This window comes from Ctenocephalides felis, unplaced genomic scaffold, assembly GCF_003426905.1.
Source record: "Ctenocephalides felis isolate EL2017-DRISC unplaced genomic scaffold, ASM342690v1 CF-g0.4_SCAFFOLD_03572, whole genome shotgun sequence".
Classification (NCBI taxonomy): Eukaryota; Metazoa; Arthropoda; class Insecta; order Siphonaptera; family Pulicidae; genus Ctenocephalides; species Ctenocephalides felis.
In genome coordinates, this window is record NW_020539726.1 from 29,548,291 (window position 1) to 29,570,497 (window position 22,207).

General features: G+C 29.7%; 3 protein-coding genes across 4 annotated transcripts; 2 read left to right on the forward strand and 1 right to left on the reverse strand.

Moving 5' to 3' along the window:
* The first annotated feature begins 66 nt into the window (after nt 1–66).
* On the forward strand, nt 67–2,921 carry LOC113387690 (protein C12orf4 homolog). Of its 2 annotated transcripts, none has more exons than XM_026625052.1 (9): nt 67–360; nt 427–640; nt 848–1,019; nt 1,087–1,256; nt 1,301–1,471; nt 1,587–1,734; nt 1,794–2,029; nt 2,088–2,190; nt 2,515–2,921. In XM_026625052.1, the coding sequence occupies exons 1-9, from the start codon at nt 195–197 to the stop codon at nt 2,722–2,724; spliced, it is 1,590 nt and encodes a 529-aa protein (XP_026480837.1). In that variant the 5' UTR covers nt 67–194; the 3' UTR covers nt 2,725–2,921. The 2 variants fall into 2 exon arrangements, with proteins under 2 accessions (XP_026480837.1, XP_026480838.1); XM_026625053.1 differs by having other exon boundaries at nt 1,319–1,471; nt 2,515–2,920.
* Nucleotides 2,922–3,109: 188 nt separating this feature from the next.
* Nucleotides 3,110–12,280, reverse strand: LOC113388356 (probable cytochrome P450 6a13). The gene is made up of 10 exons (XM_026625742.1): nt 12,198–12,280; nt 5,731–5,968; nt 5,530–5,634; nt 5,055–5,242; nt 4,645–4,787; nt 4,415–4,494; nt 4,187–4,317; nt 3,603–3,698; nt 3,385–3,506; nt 3,110–3,282 (listed from the first exon to the last, which is right to left on the reverse strand). Exons 1-10 carry the CDS (start codon nt 12,278–12,280, stop codon nt 3,110–3,112), a joined length of 1,359 nt encoding a protein of 452 aa, XP_026481527.1.
* Nucleotides 12,281–12,656: 376 nt separating this feature from the next.
* Nucleotides 12,657–16,027, forward strand: LOC113388357 (UBX domain-containing protein 6). The gene is made up of 8 exons (XM_026625743.1): nt 12,657–12,678; nt 13,024–13,097; nt 13,201–13,340; nt 13,894–14,127; nt 14,218–14,365; nt 14,438–14,595; nt 14,777–14,906; nt 14,980–16,027. The coding sequence occupies exons 1-8, from the start codon at nt 12,657–12,659 to the stop codon at nt 15,226–15,228; spliced, it is 1,155 nt and encodes a 384-aa protein (XP_026481528.1). The 3' UTR covers nt 15,229–16,027.
* Nucleotides 16,028–22,207: the final 6,180 nt, after the last annotated feature.

Genomic DNA, 22,207 nt, shown 5'->3' on the forward strand with positions numbered 1-22,207 from the left:
AATTATGTCAATGTTGTCACTCCTGAACAAGGGGCGTCAAATGTCAAACGAAACTTGTGTTAAGGTTACAAAATCCAACAGTTAACAGAATGAATATATATAATATGACTAAATAACTATTACTTTCATCTTTATGCATGTTTAACATATAAAAAACGATATGAATCTAGACAAGTAAGGTATTTGTGGTGATAATGGCGCAAGTCATTTCAAAAAACTTTGTCTTCAAATTTCCTACATGCACCACAAATCAAGAATATGAATTAGAAGTGCCTGTAGAAATACCTTTTTATGGAGACGTTACAGAATTAACAGAGCGCATAATCTCCGTTTTTGATATTCCAATCTATGTCAAGAGTGGTAAAATTATTATAATATATTTGTTATATTTGAAAAATCGATTGTGAGTAAATTTTTATGTTGTAGATGTACAAACGGCTTTAGAGAATTTCGTTAAGAAAGAATCAGCACAATTTTATGACAATCAAGCTGCTAGTTTATTAGAGAAAACGTCTTCTGGAGAAATAGATACGGAAGATTTAATAAGACGATGGGAGAAAGCATTTAAGGAAGAAACGTCTGAATATGCTTCTAGAACTGGACCTTCTGATGAAGATATTTTTGCTACGGCTTATCATAGGTGATTTTGTATAACATACGTGCTGTATCTTAACTGTGCACTGTATAACATGATATTGATAAGGTATAGAATAGTATCTTTTGCAATTCTAAGTAGCAAAGTGATGACAGAAAAAAACTTGCTTAATATAGAATATTAGATTCATTTGGAACATTAATTAAATTTTTTAAATTAATTGTATAAAATTCCAAATGAATGTATTTTCAGATTAGTTCACTCTTCATCTTTAGACGCTATGTTGGCTATTGAGAAATCATATGCTATGGCTGTTCAAAATCTGTGCGTACAAAGAGATGAGGAAATATCACAGCTCACTTCTCATCAGCTAGAAGAAATGGATGAAATGATTAAAGGTCTTCATGTTACATCAACTGAGGAGGTAATATTCCCCCAAATTCATTATAATAAAACATTGATTTTTGATAGAAAATTGATATTTCCTTTAGAACATAAATCGTTTGGCTGTGCAACATTTTTCTGGGCAAGCGTTAGCAAGAGGCAGATGGAACTCACAGCTTCATGCCTTGCATGGGGCTCAAAGAGTGGAGTATAGAGAGTGGATAGGATCTCAGTTGGGAGGTGCTTTCAGCCCAACAACATCTCCAACAGGTTACAGGTAATAATATAAGTATTTACTTTGGCAGTGGTAAAAAATATTAGGAAAAATTGTTTTAATAGCCCACCAATGGCACCTCCTACATCGTCCAGTAACAACTGCTTGGAAGAAAGTTTCACAATTCATTTAGGATCTCAATTGAAGCATATGCATAATATAAGAATATTATCAGCTGATGTTATGGATTTATGCAATACCAAAAACACGGATGAAAGGTTTGCAGATTAGCTGAATTGTAATTGTTTCAAATAAATTCACCAATAATTTTTTTGTAATACTAATTAATAAATAATATATATATTTATTGTTTATAAAAAACTTTATTTTTAGCATTGATTGTGGACCACAACGATTACACACTGCTTTAGGATTGTATTCAAATTCACTATGTGGAATTGTTTTACTCACAGATAACTCTGTTGAGAGCCATGATCTTGCTGCTCTAGCAAATAATTCAACTGAATTTCATTTTGCTACAGTTAGTTAAATATAAATTTATAATTTATCAATAGACTTACAAGAACAATTTCTTTTAAGATGGATGACCAGTTAGAAACCATTCGAAATGAAGTGAAAGAAGCTGTTAAATTCAGAAACTGCACGAGGGATGAAGAACACATTGATAGAGTCAATAAGAGTTCTTTAAAAGATACGAAAAATTTACAAACTGGTGATATTTTCATAACTAAACATTCCAATTTGTCTCAAGTGCATGTAGTATTTCATCTGGTTTGTGATGACAGTAGTCTACGGAGTGGAGATATCAATTCTAGGTATATAATTTTACATACATCATGCATTTATTTCATTAAGATAATTATTTCTTTTCAGGCATCCTGCAATTTTGGGTCTGCGAAATGCTCTTAAAATTGCTTCTTGTAATGATGTAACTACACTTACAATACCTGTATTATTGAGGCATGAAATGTCTGAGGTATGGTAAAAAAGTTCTCGTATTTATATTAAACTTCAGAATTATAACAGCACTGAAAATATTCGATCGGTTTAAAAACAGCAAGTACCAAGTTGAAAATTATTTATGTATGAAAATAAAAACAAATTTTAATTTCTACCATATTATGAATTTTGGTGTAAGCAGAAGAATGTAAAATAAGGTAGAACCAACTTAATTATTTGAAATTTTAATATCAATGGCCTTAATTCAGCTCTTACTACCATATTCTGTACATTAAGCTGTATAAACAATTTTAAAATTCATGAATTTAAGCTATTACCATTAAGTTTATCCTGTTTTCAGGAAATGACAGTGACATGGTGTGTCAGAAGAGCTGAATTAGTTTTTAAATGTGTGAAAGGATTTATGATCGAAGCAGCATCCTGGGGAGGTGCAGATCTTTGCACATTGCAACTTTTATTACCTCATGGAATATCTGAAGAATTATTCACTACATTGGCCAATATGATACCTTATGTGTTCAGAGTGGCTAATCCACTAGTCTTAAAATAAGATAACCACTAAATCAGATTGAAAATGAAATTTTATTATTAGTTCAGAGAATTTTAATAGCTGTTTATAGATACAAAGGAATAAGTGTTTACATTATGATATTTAAATGATTTAATGATTATTGCATTTATATGTAAATTATTATGTTATTGATCTGATTTGGTGATAGAATTTGTGGTCACAAATATTTAATATTATTTTTTAGCACATATGCATTTAGATTATATATTTATTTATATGCTGGCATAAAAACCTTTTTATTTCTATTTTAAATAATAGAATTTAGTTTGTATAAACAAAGTAAGCATTTTGTAAAAATAACTGTTCATAAGGTATAAACATATTTTATAAAAAATACACAAATTTTGCTGTTATATTATTAATTTTAATTATTTTTCAGTTTCTTAAAATTTATCCACAGTCCTCCCTCTGCTTTATATAGAAAGGCCTTCTTATCTAGTTTTATAGGATTTTGTGTTTTCGGAGCTACAGTCAATTCATAGTTCATAACTGTATGCAGTAAAGCTACTTTAATTTGTAGTAAGGCAAATCGCATTCCTGAAATAAAAGTAATTATATATTATGTGTTTTAATTTAAGTTTTATTATATAAATATTAAATTTGTGATTCTGTTTTAGTTTGTAGTAATTAAATCATTACCTAAGCACATTCTTGGACCACCTCCGAATCCAAGAAATGCAAAAGGATGTCTAGCTGATTTTTCATCATCAGTAAATCGGTCAGGATCAAACCTTTCTGGATCTGGATAATATTCTGGATCACTGCAAATTTATTTTATATTAACCAATACAAACGCAAATTAATGGTGAATATTCTAAATTAATATAATCCTAAAAAAATTTGCATAAGTTTCTTACTTATGAATAGACATAACTGGTATCATTATCGAATCATCAGGTTCCATAGTCAAAGTTTCATTTCCTTTTCCTTGCAAGGTGCATTGTTGTGTGCACCTTTTTTTGCATAAACATTAATGGTGGATACTTTCTCATGGTTTCTGAAATAAAATTATATTTGTATTATTATGGCATCAAGAATTTGAATTTTTTTTCTCATTATTTTTAACTTTCCAAATAAGAAGTTTGTTTAGCGATTTGCTATTTTAGGATGTTTCAAGTATTGTGAACCATTGGAAACCAAAATGGTATAAATCAAATGGTATTTGTGTGTGTATGAACAAAATTTTTGGCCTTTCATCGTTAATTATAAGTCTGTTTGGAAAATATAAATTGGAAATTGCATTGATTAGCAGCTGGTGAAAGCAAAAACGGATGTTACTTTGTTTTTGAAATGAACAATTGAAATTTTAATCTAATTAGATAAATCTTAATAATTATTGATAGAAAATTTTACACAGTGACATTGCAATTATCACTGATATTGTTACATGTTCACAATGATGTTGCAAATTGTTTTTGAGTAATAGATTTGCAAAATATACTTGCCGTATATTATTCTTTCCAAGTAGTGCATTTCCATAATAGCTTCATAATTTAGGCATCCATCATACTTTTCCGATACCTCTTCTATCTCTCTTCGTAAATATTCTTGAACATCCTTATTGTGTGCTACCTATATTAAAAATATTACCATTTGTTTTTTAAATATTGTCAATTTTTTAAGTTTTAGAATTTTATGAAAATAATGTTATATTTTTTGTTATACTTACTGCATATAATGCAAATGCTAGAACTCCGCTTGAGGTTTCATAACCGTCTGTTAAGAATGACAAAGAATGACCAGTCATTTCTAAATTAGTCAGAGCTGTAATTAAGAGATTCATTATAAATTATTTTGACGATTGGCCAACTTTTTATATTTTTTATTTCCATAAATGTGCTAATATCAATAGTTATTTCAAAAGGTTTATTTTGTTTAAGGAATATTATTTATACTTACGTTGATAATCAATATGCGTCTTGTTTCTCAAATTCATCATTCCTTGCAAGAAATCATCTCGAGACACATTATTTTTTTCTCTATATTCTACATTTTGATTAATAACTGCTACCATCCAATCAGAAGTTTCTTTAGGGACGAATCTGTTATAAAGCAACAAATTAGTTATTTATTCTTATCATTTACATTAATTAGAATGTGTTTGAGTTGTTTGTTTTTGGTTTCAATTGTTGCTAAAAACTAAAATTTCTCTCATTTTGCAACCACTAGCTCAATCAAGTCTTTCAATTCATCAATTTTTATTTTTGTAGAATCATTTATTTATTTACAGTATTTTATTTTGTTTAGATATAATTTATATAACTCATTTTTAAAAAAAAGTATGAACAAATTGAAAAATAAACTTTTACCTAATACGTAGCAGTTTAGTCAGCCAAGGTGCCATAAAGATAATGATGAATTTAATTATGTTAAGTGCAGTAGTTTCGAAAAGTTTCCTTCCCAATCGAATAAAATCTGATTTTGGATTTGTAAAAGATTCTGCATCAATGCCAAAAGCACATGTAGCTACATTGTCCATTGCAAATTTTTCACTCAACTATTAAAAATAGAAAAATACATGAATCCTTCGAAAGGTATTAAAACTAATCTATAATTTCTTATTTTATAATATCTTTGACCTAAAATTCAACATATTGCGACAAGGGTGTTTTTTTGCAGGAGTGACGCTGCTGTATGAGTTAGCAAACCGTCGACATTCGTGCACACAGGTCATCAAGCGGATGTCGTCTATAGACGACACTCAAACGGGAAGGGTTACAATAATTGTTTCCTACGTGTTCATTGGCAAATACTGTTTTTATTAAACAGATGGTATTTACTTACATCTTTCGCATCCAATCCGGTCGAAGTTGTAGCATCGTTTTGTTCACTTATATACTTGGTCAACTTTTGAGCAACTTCTGTCATCAACGGATACATCACTTTCATCTTAAGGTAATAAAGTTTTAAACATTGAACTTTAACTATTTCTAAACTCATCTATATAATTGTTTTTATTTAGCTTGTGAATGAAAATCTACTTACCCGTCCCGATGTGAAAGCTGGTATAACTTGATTTCTCGCTCTTTTCCATTTAGCTCCAGATAACGCAAACGGATTGGTATTCAGCAGCACCTCCAGTTCTTCATCAAATTCAAAATCATTCTTTTGGAAAGATGTGAAGTCTGTGGCTAAAACTGTTTTTATTACATCTAAATCCACGAGCACAAGAGATGGTCTAAAAAAGGCGAAAGAACCGAAGAATGGCTCTTCACGGAAACGCCTGCATAAAAAAATTTAAAGGTACCTTAGTAATATAATAACTATTAATTTGATAACTTGCAAATATATCAGTTATTAAACAACAATTTTCTATGCCGTTATTTAGTTTTAATATTAGCCAACATATAAAATTTTTGTCGTCAGAAAATCCGATTTGGTAATTTTATGTTTTCTCGACACTTACACCTGGTTGAATTTTAATTTATCCTACATTTATATATGTAATTTGATGAGGACCAGTGTTGATTAGTTTTGTGCGGGCTAGCTGTTTTTTTATTTATAATTATCAGAAGTGTAAAATTTTATTTTCGAAATAAACGATTGAATACTTTACCTAAATAGCTGATTTTTCAAGTTAATTATGTATGCTTTACGAAGAAGTATGCAATTTGCCTTAAAGCAAAATGCTACTTACAATTAGTTTTGAGCATTAATTTATGCGAAAACTCGAAATGCAATTATTAATTTTTTTATATAAATAACGTATAACGTTAAGAACGAAATAACGTATTGCGATCTATTCCGAAATATGATTTTTTTAAATTATACATATAAACTTACTTGTAGTAGCCATCCAATATATTAGCAAAATTTTCTTTAATCGTAATATTGTTGAAAAAATCTTTGAAAAAAGTATCTGCTGTATTTGCTTTCAAATTCTTCCTGGACCAATGTTCAGTTCTCTTCTTGGCGTAAAAATAGGCAAGGCTTAGGGCAGCTGCCAACAAAGTTATCCATAACATCTTAGAAACTTATCGGCAGTAATAAAAATAGCTATAAAATAAATAATTTTTTATAGAATGTATGATGAGAAAATGATCATTTTTAATTAAAGAATTGGTGGAACTGGCAATAATGAAAATAGCTTTCAAACTTTTCATTTTATAAAATGACTGATTTTGAACAAAAACAAATATAAAATCTTTATTTAGAGAAAACTAGGGCTCGCCCTTAGGTAAGCGTTTAAGAGCGACCGGACTTGTTTCAGAGGTCCCGGGTTCGATACCCAATTCGAGCAGCCTGTTGTCAGGCAGCAGTGACAACGATTTTCACTTGAAAATATAGATAGCAATATGATTCCAAGTGAAAATAGCCCTTGCCCGGCATTGCTGCACCAATAAAAAGTCAGCCCTATTAGATTAATTCTAATAACAAAAATCATCAAATATGGGTGGATTAACCATTGGATTACCATCTAAAAATACGAAGTAAGGAGAAGTTTCAGCCCAACAGCTCATAGGACGAAAGGTTCTGATTGTTGTTAAAAATATAATAATAAAAAAAAAAATAGAGAAAACTGAAGGACTTTTGTCTGTAAGTTTATGGATTGTATGATAAAATCATCAAAAAGTGATAAATATTAATCTGGCCCTTAAGGGAATATTCTAGTGTGGAGGCATAAATTTTAGGTCATTTTTAAATCATCTTAAAAAAAGGCAATACATTTTTTCACTATTATTTTTTTTTACAATTTATTTATCAATGTCACAAGAGTACAAAAAAAGTTAATAATTTTTAAAATTAACGGTTGTTGAAGTGAGGAGTTACAAAAAATTGGCACGATTGCAACCCTCCTAGTAATCCGAAATGAAAAAAAAAGATGATTAATGTAGAATAATGTCGAAATGGTATGTACATATTAGGATTGAGTTAATTTTTTTTGACAAAATAGCGATTTTTTTTTCAAATTCTTACCACTTTTTTGAGTGTCACGAATTTTTTAAAAATAGTAAAATTTCAAATTTGGTGATGAGGCTAGTATATCCCAGGGAGAACTCTATAAAGAAGATTCTCTGAAAATTTTAAGTGAATCGGCTCAGTAAAACTCTGGAAATCGTGGACATCGTATTAAAAAAGACAGCTTGAGAAAAACGCGTTTAAAGTTTTGCAAATAGACTACGACTCTCTGAAAATAATTTGAATTTTAAAAAATATTATCGTACCAATAATCCTGAATACATAAACTTTGAAAATATCTAAAAACAAAACACACCCAAAATCTTTTTTTTTTTAATTTTTACACTAGATTTAATTAACCCTTAATGCATGCAATTTAATTTAACCCTTAATGCATTTACATCTTGCTCATAAAATTGAACATTTTCGGTTCAAATCGTTTGGCTATGATTATCTAAGTTCTCAATAAATTAAATCTTATAAAAATTTGAAGCTCACGGGAATGAGTTTAATTTTCAGGCTTTTTTTGTATGTCCAAAATCCTGGGCGACCAGGATTAGAGAAAAGCACGCTAAGAATCACCAGTATAAATTTTTTTAGCCTTTTAATTGTTTACACATTTTGTGTTTCCACAATTTGCCTCTTGGCAAAATTACACTTACACCTGGTTATGTTTTAATTTATCCTACATTTTCATTTTTTTTTAAGTTTCAGAAGTTTTGAATCGTAGGTTTTGAACAGTTTTTGCAAATAATGTGATTTTTTGCAAAAACTGTTCAAAACCTACGTCAACAAATTTTCTATATATTTAGTATTTGTTTTTGGCGAATTATTATAATGTGAAAAATAATTTCTAAATAGTATTCACTTAATGTGAAAGTGTTACTTTTTGCCTTTTTATCATTGTATACATAATTAATACCTTTTAAATAGGAAACAATTCACTTCGTATTTATTATATAATCACACGTACACTTTATTATTCACTAAATAAATATAAATGACACATTGTAATCAAAAACATTTTTTAAATAATTATTTGATAAAGTAGTACATCACTTCTTAGATAAGATTTGTAGAGTTTAGATATAATCACCTAAATATCGTTTGGCCAATTATTTATTAAGGTCATACTAATTGAAGGTCAGTCTCATGAAGCAAGTCATTTTAATTTTTTTTAATTAATCACTGACACATGATAATCAAAAACATTGGTAAATAAATATTATATCTGAAAAATGTATATAAGTTTTAAGACAAACTTTGTAGGGTTTGATATAATTTACTAAAGAGTCGTTTGCGCAATTATATATGAAGGTCAAATAAATATATTTATTAGTTTTATATATAAAACTAGTGGGGTGTATGGCATCGTGCCTTAAGGCAAATTGCTGGAACTTCCCGTACCGTAACGTAAGGTTCGAGGAATATTAAATGTTTTCAAATAGATTATTATAAATAAATATTGTAACATTGTCTAATATTTATTAAGAATTATATAAACTGAATTGCAAAGTTGAAATTATTTGTTTGAAGTATATTAGAACTATAGTCAGAATTAAAAATAAAATCTGAATTATTTTCGATATACAAAAAAAAATTCTTGAAACAATTTATTTTTCCAAAATCAATTATTTTGTTAAAACAAGCAGAAAGTTCTTTGAATCATTCAAATTGGACGCTTAGTTCTCTCAAAAACTGCCATTTTTTGCACATTTAGCTCTGTATCTTCGAAATGGCTCTGGGCCTGCTTTTGCCAAAAACTAATCATCTCTTCTCCCAATCATTACAAATTTAATGTTTTTCAGATCATTCAAATCGGATGCCCCGTTCTCTCAGAAACTCGATTTCCATTTTCTGCACTCTTTACTCTTAATCTCCGTAACTGCTGGACTTGCCCTCGTCAAAAACTAATCAGCACATCTTCCTATCAATAGGAATCGAATGTTTTTTGAACCATTCACATCGGTTGATCCGTGCGCCCGAAAACGTGACTGGAAAATTGTATCCATACATACATAGACACACACATCCATTTTTTCTGAGGTATGCCAAAATGTTCAGAAACCTTCAAAACGTCGAGAAATGCAAAAATTTTCAATTTCGATTTTTGGACGATTACAATAACTCACCCTACGGGAAGTTAATAAAATACTAACAATCTATAAAGTGATTCGAGTAATATAGAAAACATCATTAGATTTAAAGAATAATTCAAACTAATAGTCTTTTCGCAAGACTTTTGCTATTTAGAGCAAATAGTGATGGTTTTATTTTTTCTACAGTATTCCATTTAAAACCACTTATGGAGACAAACATCTGTATCAGACATAAGCAATAATTTTTTTATTGTTTTAGTCAATCAATATCAATAATGTTAACAATAAGTAAGTAAATGACAAAAAAACATAATTCGTTAAATTACAACTTACAACTAAATATAAAACTAATGCTTAACACTAACTAAAATGTATTATAATGACTATAAGTAGATGTGACTATATCATTTCGATGCATAACATATTACACTCGACATTGTACCACATATTGATTGAAATATAGAAATTTAACAAGTCAAAAAAAAGTACGTGCGTACCTTGCGCGCTTGATTTTCTCTATTTTATATTTTTTTAACATGTTTGTAATTTTGATCAAAATATATTTTATATGCGCATATTTTGTCCTCATTTCATTTACTCAAATTAATCAGGTTCATCTTTTCTATTTGTACTACTTATATTGAATTATTTCATATACCACGTCTCCATTGAGATTTATATAAAAATGACCGTGATCATGTCATTGGGTTCAGCACAAAATCAGAAAAAAAATTGGGGAAAAAATTTTTTTGAAAAAAAATTTTTGGGAAAAAACCATGGACTATATATAGTCTTTGATTTTTTTGGAAAAAATTTTTGATAATAAAATTCAAACTTAAAAAAATCAAAGGAAAAAAAATTTTTGGAAGAAAAAATTTAGAAAAACAAAAATTATCGGGTAAAAAATTCAAAGTGAGTGAAAAATATGTATGTTTTGACACGCCACACCTAACGAACGAACATAAATGAACGTACCAGAACGAACGGCAACAGCATAGTGTGGCGCCACAACGATCACGAACGAACATAAACAAACATGGCGAGCAATGTTCCGCAACTTGTCTGTACATCAAAGGGAATTGTTTGTTCATGTTTGAACTCGTATGTGCAGTGTGGACGCTACCACGAATGTAGACAAACATTTTTTCTTTTTTGATGTTAAAATGTGCTGTCCTGCATTAGTTTATGTTGTTGTGGTAGCGTCCACACTGCACATACGAATTCAAACATGAACGAACAGTTCCCTTTGATGTACCTACAAGTTGCGGAACATTGCTCGCCATGTTTGTTTATGTTCGTTCTGGTACGTTCATTTATGTTCGTTCGTTAGGTGTGGACGCGTCTTAAGGATACGTCCACACCTAACGAACGAATACGAATGAACATGATAAATAATATGCGCAGATTGAAAGCTTCTAAAAACGCTACCACGAATGTAGACAAACATTTTTTCTTTTTTGATGTTAAAATGTGCTGTCCTGCATTAGTTTATGTTGTTGTGGTAGCGTCACACTGCACATACGAATTCAAACATGAACGAACAGTCCCTTTGATGTACTACAAGTTGCGGAACATTGCTCGCCATGTTTGTTTATGTTCGTTCTGGTACGTTCATTTATGTTCGTTCGTTAGGTGTGGACGCGTCTTAAGGATACGTCCACACCTAACGAACGAATACGAATGAACATGATAAATAATATGCGCAGATTGAAAGCTTCTAACAAAAGCGACCCACGCGCATGTCAAAATCCATGTTCGTTCGTGCTCGTTCGCTAGGTGTGGACGTACCTTTAAGTATTGCTGTTATTGACAAATCTTGTAAATTTATTGACTTTAAATAATTTTGCTCTTTCCCGCCACTTTAAATAATAAATCTGACGTTTCACGGTACATCCTCGAACAAAAAGATTCAAGCCCTCACTGCTTTGAGGCGTTTGTTTGGAATTATTCGCGTTCGTTCGTATTCCTGTTCGTTCTTCTTTGTATTTTCTTGTTCGACATGTTCGTTCGTTAGGTGTGGCGCACCTTTATGATTTGAGTGAAAAATGTAGATGTAAAAAAAATCATGGATGGTAGTTCATAAAAAAAATTGAAAGAAAGCACAGGCCAAATCTTCAATTTTTTATATAAAAAATTTTCTATCACATATCTGATGACTTTGCTTTTTTTACCGTATATATTCATATGACATATCCAACTATACACATTGCCTTCTACCGTATATAGTCAAATAGGTGAATTTCACAATCATAGATAAGGAAACAATGTTTTAAATTTCTATTTGAATTTCGCGCTTTAAATTGTACAAGTGGCCACACGCTTTTTGACACATGTGTCAAAAGGTGCAATATCCATCTTTAACAAGCACATAAGTTTGAACATGGCCGGTAATCTCCGAACAAATGTAGATTACCGCTATTATTATGCTTATTTATCTAGGAGTTTGAATAAAACCTGTCAAAATACGGAATAAAACCTGTCAAACGCCATCTTGTATGGGCACCTTGTTGCACTTTTTCGCCACTACGAGAAGTCATGGCGTACTCACTGACATTTTTATGAGCTTGCCCGTTCCCTTTTTGATCTGATTTTGTACTCTGGATCTTAACAACTTTTAAAAGTTATTAATTGTTTATTTTTATTTAAAAAATTAAACCTAAATCGATTTATATTTTTTTTACTTTTATTAGTTTATTAAATTAAAGCTATCTTCGCATTGTTGAATTTTAGAGTATGGTATAAATAATATATATTGAATAAAATGCTTAAAAATGATTTTTAATCTTGTAGTATTAATATATTCTTAGATTAAAATTAAATTAAATTTGTCTGTATGGTTTCTTTGATAATTTTTCAGAATTTTTTTACACGTTGAAACTTCCAGTCGTGTATTTCTTCTCTTTGGCAGAAAATATGCCGCGTTTGACAAGTCGAAGTCGGAATTGAATGAAATGTCATCGTGATGAGTTTATCCAATTATATTTTCACATGTTTTAATACTGTGTACGAACAGATAGAATATTTATATACAGTTCTGTGTGAATATCTAGTTAAAACCTGGATCTCAAAAGAAAGTGCAGTATCATTTCTCGTCCCAATTCAAGAAACATTTGAATATTTACTAAGTTTTGACGAATACCAATTAACACTTCTAAAAGTCTTGATTGCACTAATTAGTTTGAATATTGTTTTTATTTGCATTGCTTGGAATTATTACAAGGACGTAATCTGGGAGTGCTCCATTCGACCAAGTAAGAAACCACTAAAATTGTCACCGCAGAAGCTGCTTTGGCCCGGTTGGGAAATAAAAGGGAAAAAAGTGCTGCTTTTAACACATCACTTGCTGCAATACAAGTATGCATCATATATATATATATATATATATATATATATATATATATATATATATATAATTGGATTATTAAACTTAAATCCACTTACGCTGAATTATTTTTAGGCACAGGTGAAAAGAGAATTAGAGATGGAGAAATATGCTGCTGAGAGTTCTCAAAGAAGAGGTAGTTCTGAAATTAGTGTTCCACGAACAAAAGAATTAGAGGCCTCAACACATTTAGCAACCAAAGGAGTTTATTTTAGGTACAATGTTACATTTTATTGGTGAACATTCAAAAATTAAATATATACATTTATTTATTTATTACATAGCTCACAGAATTAAGTAGTAAGGACTTAAAAGTACAATTTTAGTTTTTCAATTTTATAAAATAGAATAGAATAAGATGAAATACTTGAACATGTTTGAAAAGAATTATAAAGATTTGGTTGAGCAGATGGAGCTTATTTGATTTAGTGTAGTATTATGAATATCAATATCTTTGTTGATTGAGTTAATGTTAGAAGACATTTGTAAATTAAAGGTTTAATAAATTTGAAAGAGAATTATTAGTTCATATAGGAACCAAATACTATCAATAAAACGACATGTGGCAAGAGATGATATGCTGAATTCATTGTAACATGTTGTGGTCGAAGCCACATACAGGGTAAATTTTGTGCATTTGGAAATGCAGATATTTTAAAAATTTACATACAACCTTTTGTATCACATGCGAGTTATTGCTATGAGGATACCAAATAATTGATCATTATACTATATATTTCACTTAAAATTAAATATTATTCATTGTAGATGCCCTATGGTTAGCGATGAGATTTTGCCAAAAGATGAATGGAAGCCCAAAATTAGGGAATTTCTTTATGAACAACTCGCTGATGAGAGAGGCCTCACTTCTTGCCTTATAATACATTCCCTAAATACAAAAGAAAAGTGTGAATCATGCTGTGAATTACTTAAGAAATATCTAGAAAACATAATTTCTCATCCTGATGAAGAAAAATATCATAAAATTAGAATGTCTAACAGGTAAGATAAATTGAATTCAATTTAAAAACTGAAACTGTTTATAAATTTATATGTGGATGCTAATATTTACCTTCATATTAATTATTATAGATTGTTTGTGGAACGTGTGAAACCTGTTGAAGGTGCCCTGGACTTCTTACTTGCCGCTGGATTTGTAGAACAAGTTTGTGATGGACCTGATGGTTCAGAATGTTATTTAGTTTACCAGAATACTTCTGAGGGCACTACTAATTTAGAAGTATAAAGAATACAAATTTTTGTACATTCATAATTACATTAGGCTTTATTTTTAAATTCAAAATTGGTTTAGATTTTACTTGATGCTCTGCAAAGTGCAGAACCATTGTCGCTAGAATTGGACAGATGTTTACAAGTATTATTACCGTCCCAAGCAAATAAATGCACAGAACTTCCACCTGCTTTTTATGCTATTACATCTGAGGAATTAAAGAGAGAACAGCAACAAAGGTAGATTTAGTAAGCCATCTCATATAAAATCAATTTTGTTTTAAATATAGATACATTATGTATCACACAAAATCCAAATTTCTTAAATTCTTTCAATAATCTTTGATCTTGATAAAAATAATTTGAATATTAGTTTTCAATATTCATGTTTTATATCTATTCATTTATTGTTTAAATGTAGAACAGAGTCAATAGAGAAAGCACAAATGCTAAGAACTAAAGCGATGAGGGAAAAGGATGAAATGAGAGAGTTACGTAGATATAAATACGCCTTGATAAGAATACGTTTTCCTGATGGAATCTTTTTACAAGTAAGATGTAACAAATTACATTTAAAATTATTCAATTAGTTTTAATCAGATTATTAAAGATATTTTTTTTTAGGGTACATTCAGTGTATATGACAAAATATCTCAAATATTTGATTTTGTTCGGGGAGCTCTGCACAATGAAAAAGCAGGCTTTACTCTCTTAACACCATCAAGTACTATTCTTGATAACGAATCAAATGACCAGACCTTGTTAGACATGAAATTGGTACCAGCAACAGTCTTGCTTTTTTCTTACAGCGATAGTTCTTCTACAAATTTATTTTTGAAGCCGGAACTAATGTTACTTGTTCAAGAAATTTAGGTTGCAGGAATGAAAGTCTCAGGTGCTTAGATTATTTTTAATGCAATTTTTGCATTTTGTTACTTCTGTGTTGTTTGATAATTTATAAAAAATATATTTTCATATCACGTTTTTTTAATTTTTCATGCTTCTCTTGTCAATTTGATGAATGTATTTATTGTTGATTTAATTGCCAATAATATATACAGTAATACCCCGCTTAACGCCGTTTTGTTTAGAGCTATTTCGATTTAGCGCTCGTTTATTTCAACCCAGGTTTTGAAAGGGAAGTTGTTGAAAAAATAATTCATGAAACAGTGCAGTTATTCTAATGATGAAGCTCAAGGAATAAACTGAACAAGAAGAAAACAAAAGTGTTGATGGCAGTGATTCAGAGGAAGAGCAAAAAGAACTTTCAATGGCATTTGTAAAACCATAACTGAAATTATGGATCAATTCATTGTAAATGATTTGAATTTTGACAGGAGCTCAAAAGTAAGGTGTGATGTTAGCGATGCTCTATCCTTTTATGAAGAACTTTATATAGAGAACAATGCAAAAGAAAGGCAAACAACATCAGATAGATGCTTTTGTCACAAAAAGGTTCTGCCTTTTTGTGACTGAAAACATGGAAGGCTAACTAAATATGGATGACTTCAAATTTTATTCGTTTTCTCAAGAATATTCGTTTTGCTCTTTATATTTTGTTTTTATTATTGCAAGAAATAACAACATGGTATTAATTTGGGCTTTAGTGAAAAAATGTTTAGTTTTATTTTTATTAAAAAACATGCCTTTTGAATTTAAAATCTAATCTATTTCCCAGCCATCTTACCTCAATATTTCTACGTAAAGATAGCCTCGTTTAACGCTGTTTCGTATTACGCTCTACATTGATGGAACGTATCCCCCGCATTAAGCGGGGTATTACTGTATTTGCAATATGTGCGTATATATATATATATATATATATATATATGTATTTGTATATTTATTATATTTGTAAATAAAAATAAATTCTAATTTAGTATTGTTTTATTATTAACTTATATTAAATTCAGTTTTATTCCAAAATGAATAAAATAAAAATCATCACTTCAGTAGAGTGTTATAATAATCGCAAAAAGTGCCTATAGTATAAATATGGTAATTCAGTTTAAAAAAATGGAGCGTCCTATTTGAATAATTCAAAAAACATTTTAATTGTATTGACGAAACGAAGTACTGATCCAATTTTTGCAAAGGCAGGTCTAGCGGTTTCAGAAATCGTTTGGTGGTCAAACTGAGATTTTAATAAGTATAAATTTCTATGGGTTTTCCGTTATCAATGGTTACCCGTAAGATTGCGACGCGGCGCTTACGTGCTTCCATGCTTTGTCTCTAAAACAGCTACGCAGCACGATTGCTTTGAAAAAGCTATAAAACTTTAAAGAAGTTTCAAATTTAAAAAAAAATTAAATTTTTCAAAAATCTATTGTTTTCAGTTTTCAAAATGTTTTAAAGCTTTTTAACTTCCCGTAGGGCAAGTTATAGTAATCGCAAAAAAATCGAAAATGAAAATTTTATGTATCTTTACGTTTCAGAGGTTTTTGAATATTTTGGCATACCTTAGAAAAAATGGATGTATGTGTGTGTGTGCGTGTGTGTATGTGTGTTTGGATACAAATTTTAGTCGACGATTTCGGGAACACAGATGAAGCGATTTGAATAATTCAAAAAACATTCGATTCGTATTGATAAGGGGACGTTCTGATTAGTTTTTGGCGAAGGCAGGTCTAGCCGTTCCGAAGATATGAAGCAAAAAGTGAAAAACAGTAAAACAACAGAACGGTGCGTCCGATTTGAATAAACATTTTACTTGTATTAACAAGATGAAGAACTGATCAAATTTTCATAAAGGCAGGTCTAGCGGTTTCGGAGATCTAGTAAAAAAAGTGAAAAAAAAAATGCCATTTGGCGGTCAAAAATGATCATTATATATATGCACATCAAATTATCAGATATTTTATAGAGATTTTAACAATAAGTATGAATTTTGTTTACATTCCTATGGGTTCCGTATCAATGCTTATCTGTCATACGGCGGCGCGGCGCTTACGCGCTTTGATATTTCGTATCTATGCAATTAAAGCAGTACGATTGCTTTGAAAAAAAGTTCAGAATTTCCAAAATTTTTTTCAGTCTTTTTTTTTTTTCAAAAAAAAGGAAATTTTTGTCCAAAAATTTTTAGTTTCCAAATATCTAATTTTTTCAGAGTATTTTATTTTCAAAAATGTTAATCTTTTTTAAAAAAAATAATTTTTGGTACGAGAAGTTTCAGCAATTTTCCTTAAGGCACGATGCCATGCGCCCTACTAGTTTAAATAATTTTTTTTTGTTTCGGGAAATTCCAGCAATTTTCTTTAATAATCTCATGCCCACTAGTTTATGTATAAAGATATTGGTGTAGCTATAATTCATACTATAAATATGTTCTAACAATTGGAGTTTTAGTCTTCCATGAATGAGCTTGATTCGGTTCTAAGATCGCGGTCGGTTCTTACTGCTTACTGATTACTACTTACTGCTTATCTTAACCGCCTGCAGAAGTTTAACATTGCGCACAGTTCAGGGCGAATTTGATTTGCTCTCTCTTGATTTCCGATCGAACCTATCTGTATTCAATTCTAAGGAACTGATGCCATTACCAATACGAATAACTTCGTATCCAACAGCGTTATACTTAGATAATAACGAGAGAGTTGGAGGAAACTGAATTTTTATTACATTTTTTAGACCCAACTATTCAGACTAAATTATATTATCAAGCTGAATTTTTCATTCATGCTATTACACTTTTCAGACTCCGTCGCTGTGCAATGGTTAAAAACTGGTCCAGAATTTGATCCAAATTTCGGTCAGCTCGATAGAATGCATTATGATATCAAATTTCCACTTTTTGCCAACATTATAGGATGCACATAACGAATACATATAGTTTTGACATGAAGAAGAAGAGTAATTGACCGTTGGGTTGCTCTCAAGAGAAATATATTAGGTAAGTGTGTAAATTAGGCTAGTTTTTAAGGATTTTTCAACCCCCTCTCCCTCTTGGTGATACCTGGTGATATTCAAATTTACCCCCTGTCAAAATGCAGAATAAAATTACGAATAAAATGGTATATAAATGGTTAAGTGTGTTCATATAATTTTCTCGAGATTTTCCAATTTTCCTGAAATTTTACGACAGCAACTCGCCTGTAGGCCACACCGTTCGGAATTCGAAGTTGCGATATATGGAGAAAAAACTAAGAATTTTGAGACCTTTCTAACGATGTATAATACTTTATATGTTTTCTTTACAGAAATATCGAATCGTGAGGAGTGTTGCTCCAACCTAACCGCACTTTGCATTTTGCCAAGTTAACCCACCAGGGGGTAACCCACCAAACATTACGTGTATTTTTAGTTACGTAAACTGTAAAATTTTTGATTTTTTTTTGAAAATGTTTGAATTTTTTTAAAACATCAGTTAAAAAATAAATACACGTGATATCTTACTATACACCTCCCTCCCCCACGTAATATTTTGTGATTTTTTGTCAAATCCCCCCTCCCCCTAAAAACCTCACGTGATTAATGGACGCCCCCTTGCTGCACTTTTCTTATGTAACTGATGATATTTTGTGAAAATTTCGAAAACTGCATTTTTGTGCTTATATAGTGAGATATTCACAATTTATATTTTCTGACAATCTTCGTCATTACGAAAAACTTACATCTTAAAATACTAAGTACTTCTCAAATGCATTTTCTGAGAAAATTTGATTTTTATACGTTTCGATATATGATCTTATATCATCATCAATTGATCAAACTGATTTTTTTCATAGGTACATTTTTGACAAAGATAACACTGTATATAACCTTGACAAGCAGAATTGAAACAATTTAATTTTTTTCTTGTAAAAATGTTTTTATTTACTTAATTTTCTCTTTTGTTTACTATTTTTTATTGTTTATACTTTTGCCAGAGTAAAGATTCAGTTGGTTCTTTTTACCCCATCCACGGATAAGCTTAAAATTAATTAAAATTAACAAAACATTTTATAAAACAATTAAATAAATTATACTTTAAAATTATAAATAATATCGTAAACTGAACAATAAAATTATACCTTAATATCGTAAAGTAAACAATAGTGCCCACAACCAAAAAACTAACAACGAAAGAAAATACTTTTGCTATGGATTTTCGAACATTGCCGTTTATTTCCCGATAGCAACATCGTAAAAATCGAGGTGACGGCTGGTTATACATCTTTTTCCCTCTACTTTCAAATATTGGCGTTCTTAAAAATCTTAACTTTACTTGTTTTGGTGCTAAACCTTTTTACAAGCGGCCCTTTTAGTCTTTCTCTACCCTATATATATATATATATATATATATATATATTATTATTATTATTACTACTAGATATTAATAATAATATTATTATTATTAGTATTCTGCACAAAAGAAATTTTGGGGTATAAAAGCGCATTTGATTAAATGAACTAATTTAATTATCTCCCTTTTGTTAATCATTGTTTCTTTCATTTTTATTTTAGAACTTGTAGTTTTTATATTATTTAAAGTTTGTATTTTTCCAATCTGTGTCTATATCTTTTATATATATTTTTCGATTCGCAATTCTCATAGACAAGTTTATTTTCCTACATGGAGGCCCCGACTAATAAATAAGTACGGTACGTAGGAGTTCTGAGATCGATAACACAATTATCCCAAGGCATTGGTATTTCTAAGGTTATTCCAAACGAAAATACCGAACAAATTTCCGATTTAGTACGTATTTGCGGTTCTAAGAACTTCTGGAACATGTTCACTCTGCCGAAGAAGAGTAAATCTTGTCAAATTGAACATTAAATTGTAACGTATTTTGTTTAATTATAGTAAGTTACAATCGTATTAAAATATTTAGTTATAACAATCCCAAATAAATCTCTAGTTTATATCCTTAACAGCATTCAGAATTTAATAGTCAATTTTTTCTTGGAAAGATCTTGGTATCTATATTTTCAACACTTGTCGTCACCGCTTGACATCAAAGTGTGTATGGAACCAGGATTTTTGGAGAAAGTAATAATAACTACTATCTTGTACTATCGCATTTTGAAAACATATACAAAATTTGTCTTACAATTGCTATTTTGGCCCTGTTACACATATTGACCTTCAGCTTATCAGAAAATCCTCGGTATAGTTTGTCTTAATTCCTGAAAATGAATCGTTTTTCGATTCCTGTGCAATTATTATGGTTGAGTGGTTAACGAAAGCCTGAGTATAGAACAAAATCATAGTTTTATTTGAAATATATTTATTCACCTTGCCCTTTATATTATATTATAAAAATCAAGAAACTTCATAATATAGATGTTTCTCTTCATTTTTCTATAAAATAAAATGGTCAACAATAACAAAGAAAATGCGCATCATCTGAATCTAGAATGATGAAAATACAGAATCCAAAAATATAAATTTTGAAAATTTTATGAAAATTCGGAAGTTTTTTGCGAACTGAAATTAATATTAATATTTTTTTTTTGAATTTTGAAAATTTTGAAATTTCTCAAAACTTTTTAATACCCACTCTATCGTCTATCAAAAATATCTGATTTTCGAATGCCAAATCGCATTTTTTAAAACATTTCTACTGGATTTCCTAAACCGCTGGACCTACCTTTTTAAATTCAATAAATTCTTCATTATGTCAATAAAAGTAAAATGTTTTTTGACTCATTCGAATCGGATGTTACGTCTTCTCAAGAACTGCTTTGTCATTTTTGCACTCTTTGCGCTGCATCTCTGAAACGGCTGGGCCAACCTTTACCAAAAGCTAATCAGCTAGTCTACTTAACAATAGGAATCGAATGCTTTTTGAATAATTCAAATTGGTGAATCCGTACGCCCGAAATCGTCGACGTAAAATTGTATCCGCACATACATATACACGACCATTTTGCAAGAAAGGCCAGTTTTAATGCCTTATTTTTAATTTTAAAGAGATTTAACGAAATAATAGCTTAATTATTCAAACAATGCAAAATATAAATTTCATGGGTACATTTTTATAGAGATTTACACCGTATATAACTTTGATCTGGTATATCGCCAAAAATATTCATCAGCAGATTTGGAATAACTATATAATTTTTATAGATCATATTCTTTTTAATTGGTTTTCCAAAACGACATTTATGAATATTTATAAATGTTTAACAAATTTCTAATTTCTTCTAATAATTTGATTATAATGAAAATTGCGTTCAAAATATATGTGATCAATTTCATATTCCGTTACATGATATAAATATTTATAACGTTAATTAATTTTGTTGCATAATGCCAAAATCAATTAAAATTTCATCCGATCTATAATTATTGTAAATATTTAATATAATATAATGCGAAACTGTCGTTATTATGACATGCCTGTAATTTATGATTTTATTATTATATTTACGGTTGTCGCGAATGTTTGATTTTGCAGTGCGGACTGTTTGGAAATAATTTGATTTGGATTTGATTTACGTCATTGAATTTGCAAAATTCGAATAATTATTAATGAATAAAAAATTGTATGTGTTCGATACTATTTTTAGCAGATTTCTAAATGCACATAAACACTGTGATCACAAGTTCCATCTAAGCAATTAATTTTTTTTACTAAAAATGGCTAAAAATTTTAGTGCATTTGATTAGGCTATTTTTCGAGTTTTCAGCAAATTTAACCGACAAAACATAGGAGTATTAAAATACTTTTTTTGATGTTATTCTTGACTATATGCCATATATATAAATAAATACAAGACCCAAAATGCCCTCTTTTGCTGATTTTTGAACATTGCAAAATTAAATGCGAAAATCTCGAAAACTAATGTGTTTAGTTGCATATTTTTTTGTGTTAGATTTTTAACTTTATAATGAATATAAACTCTTTGAGTTACAGCGCAATCCGAG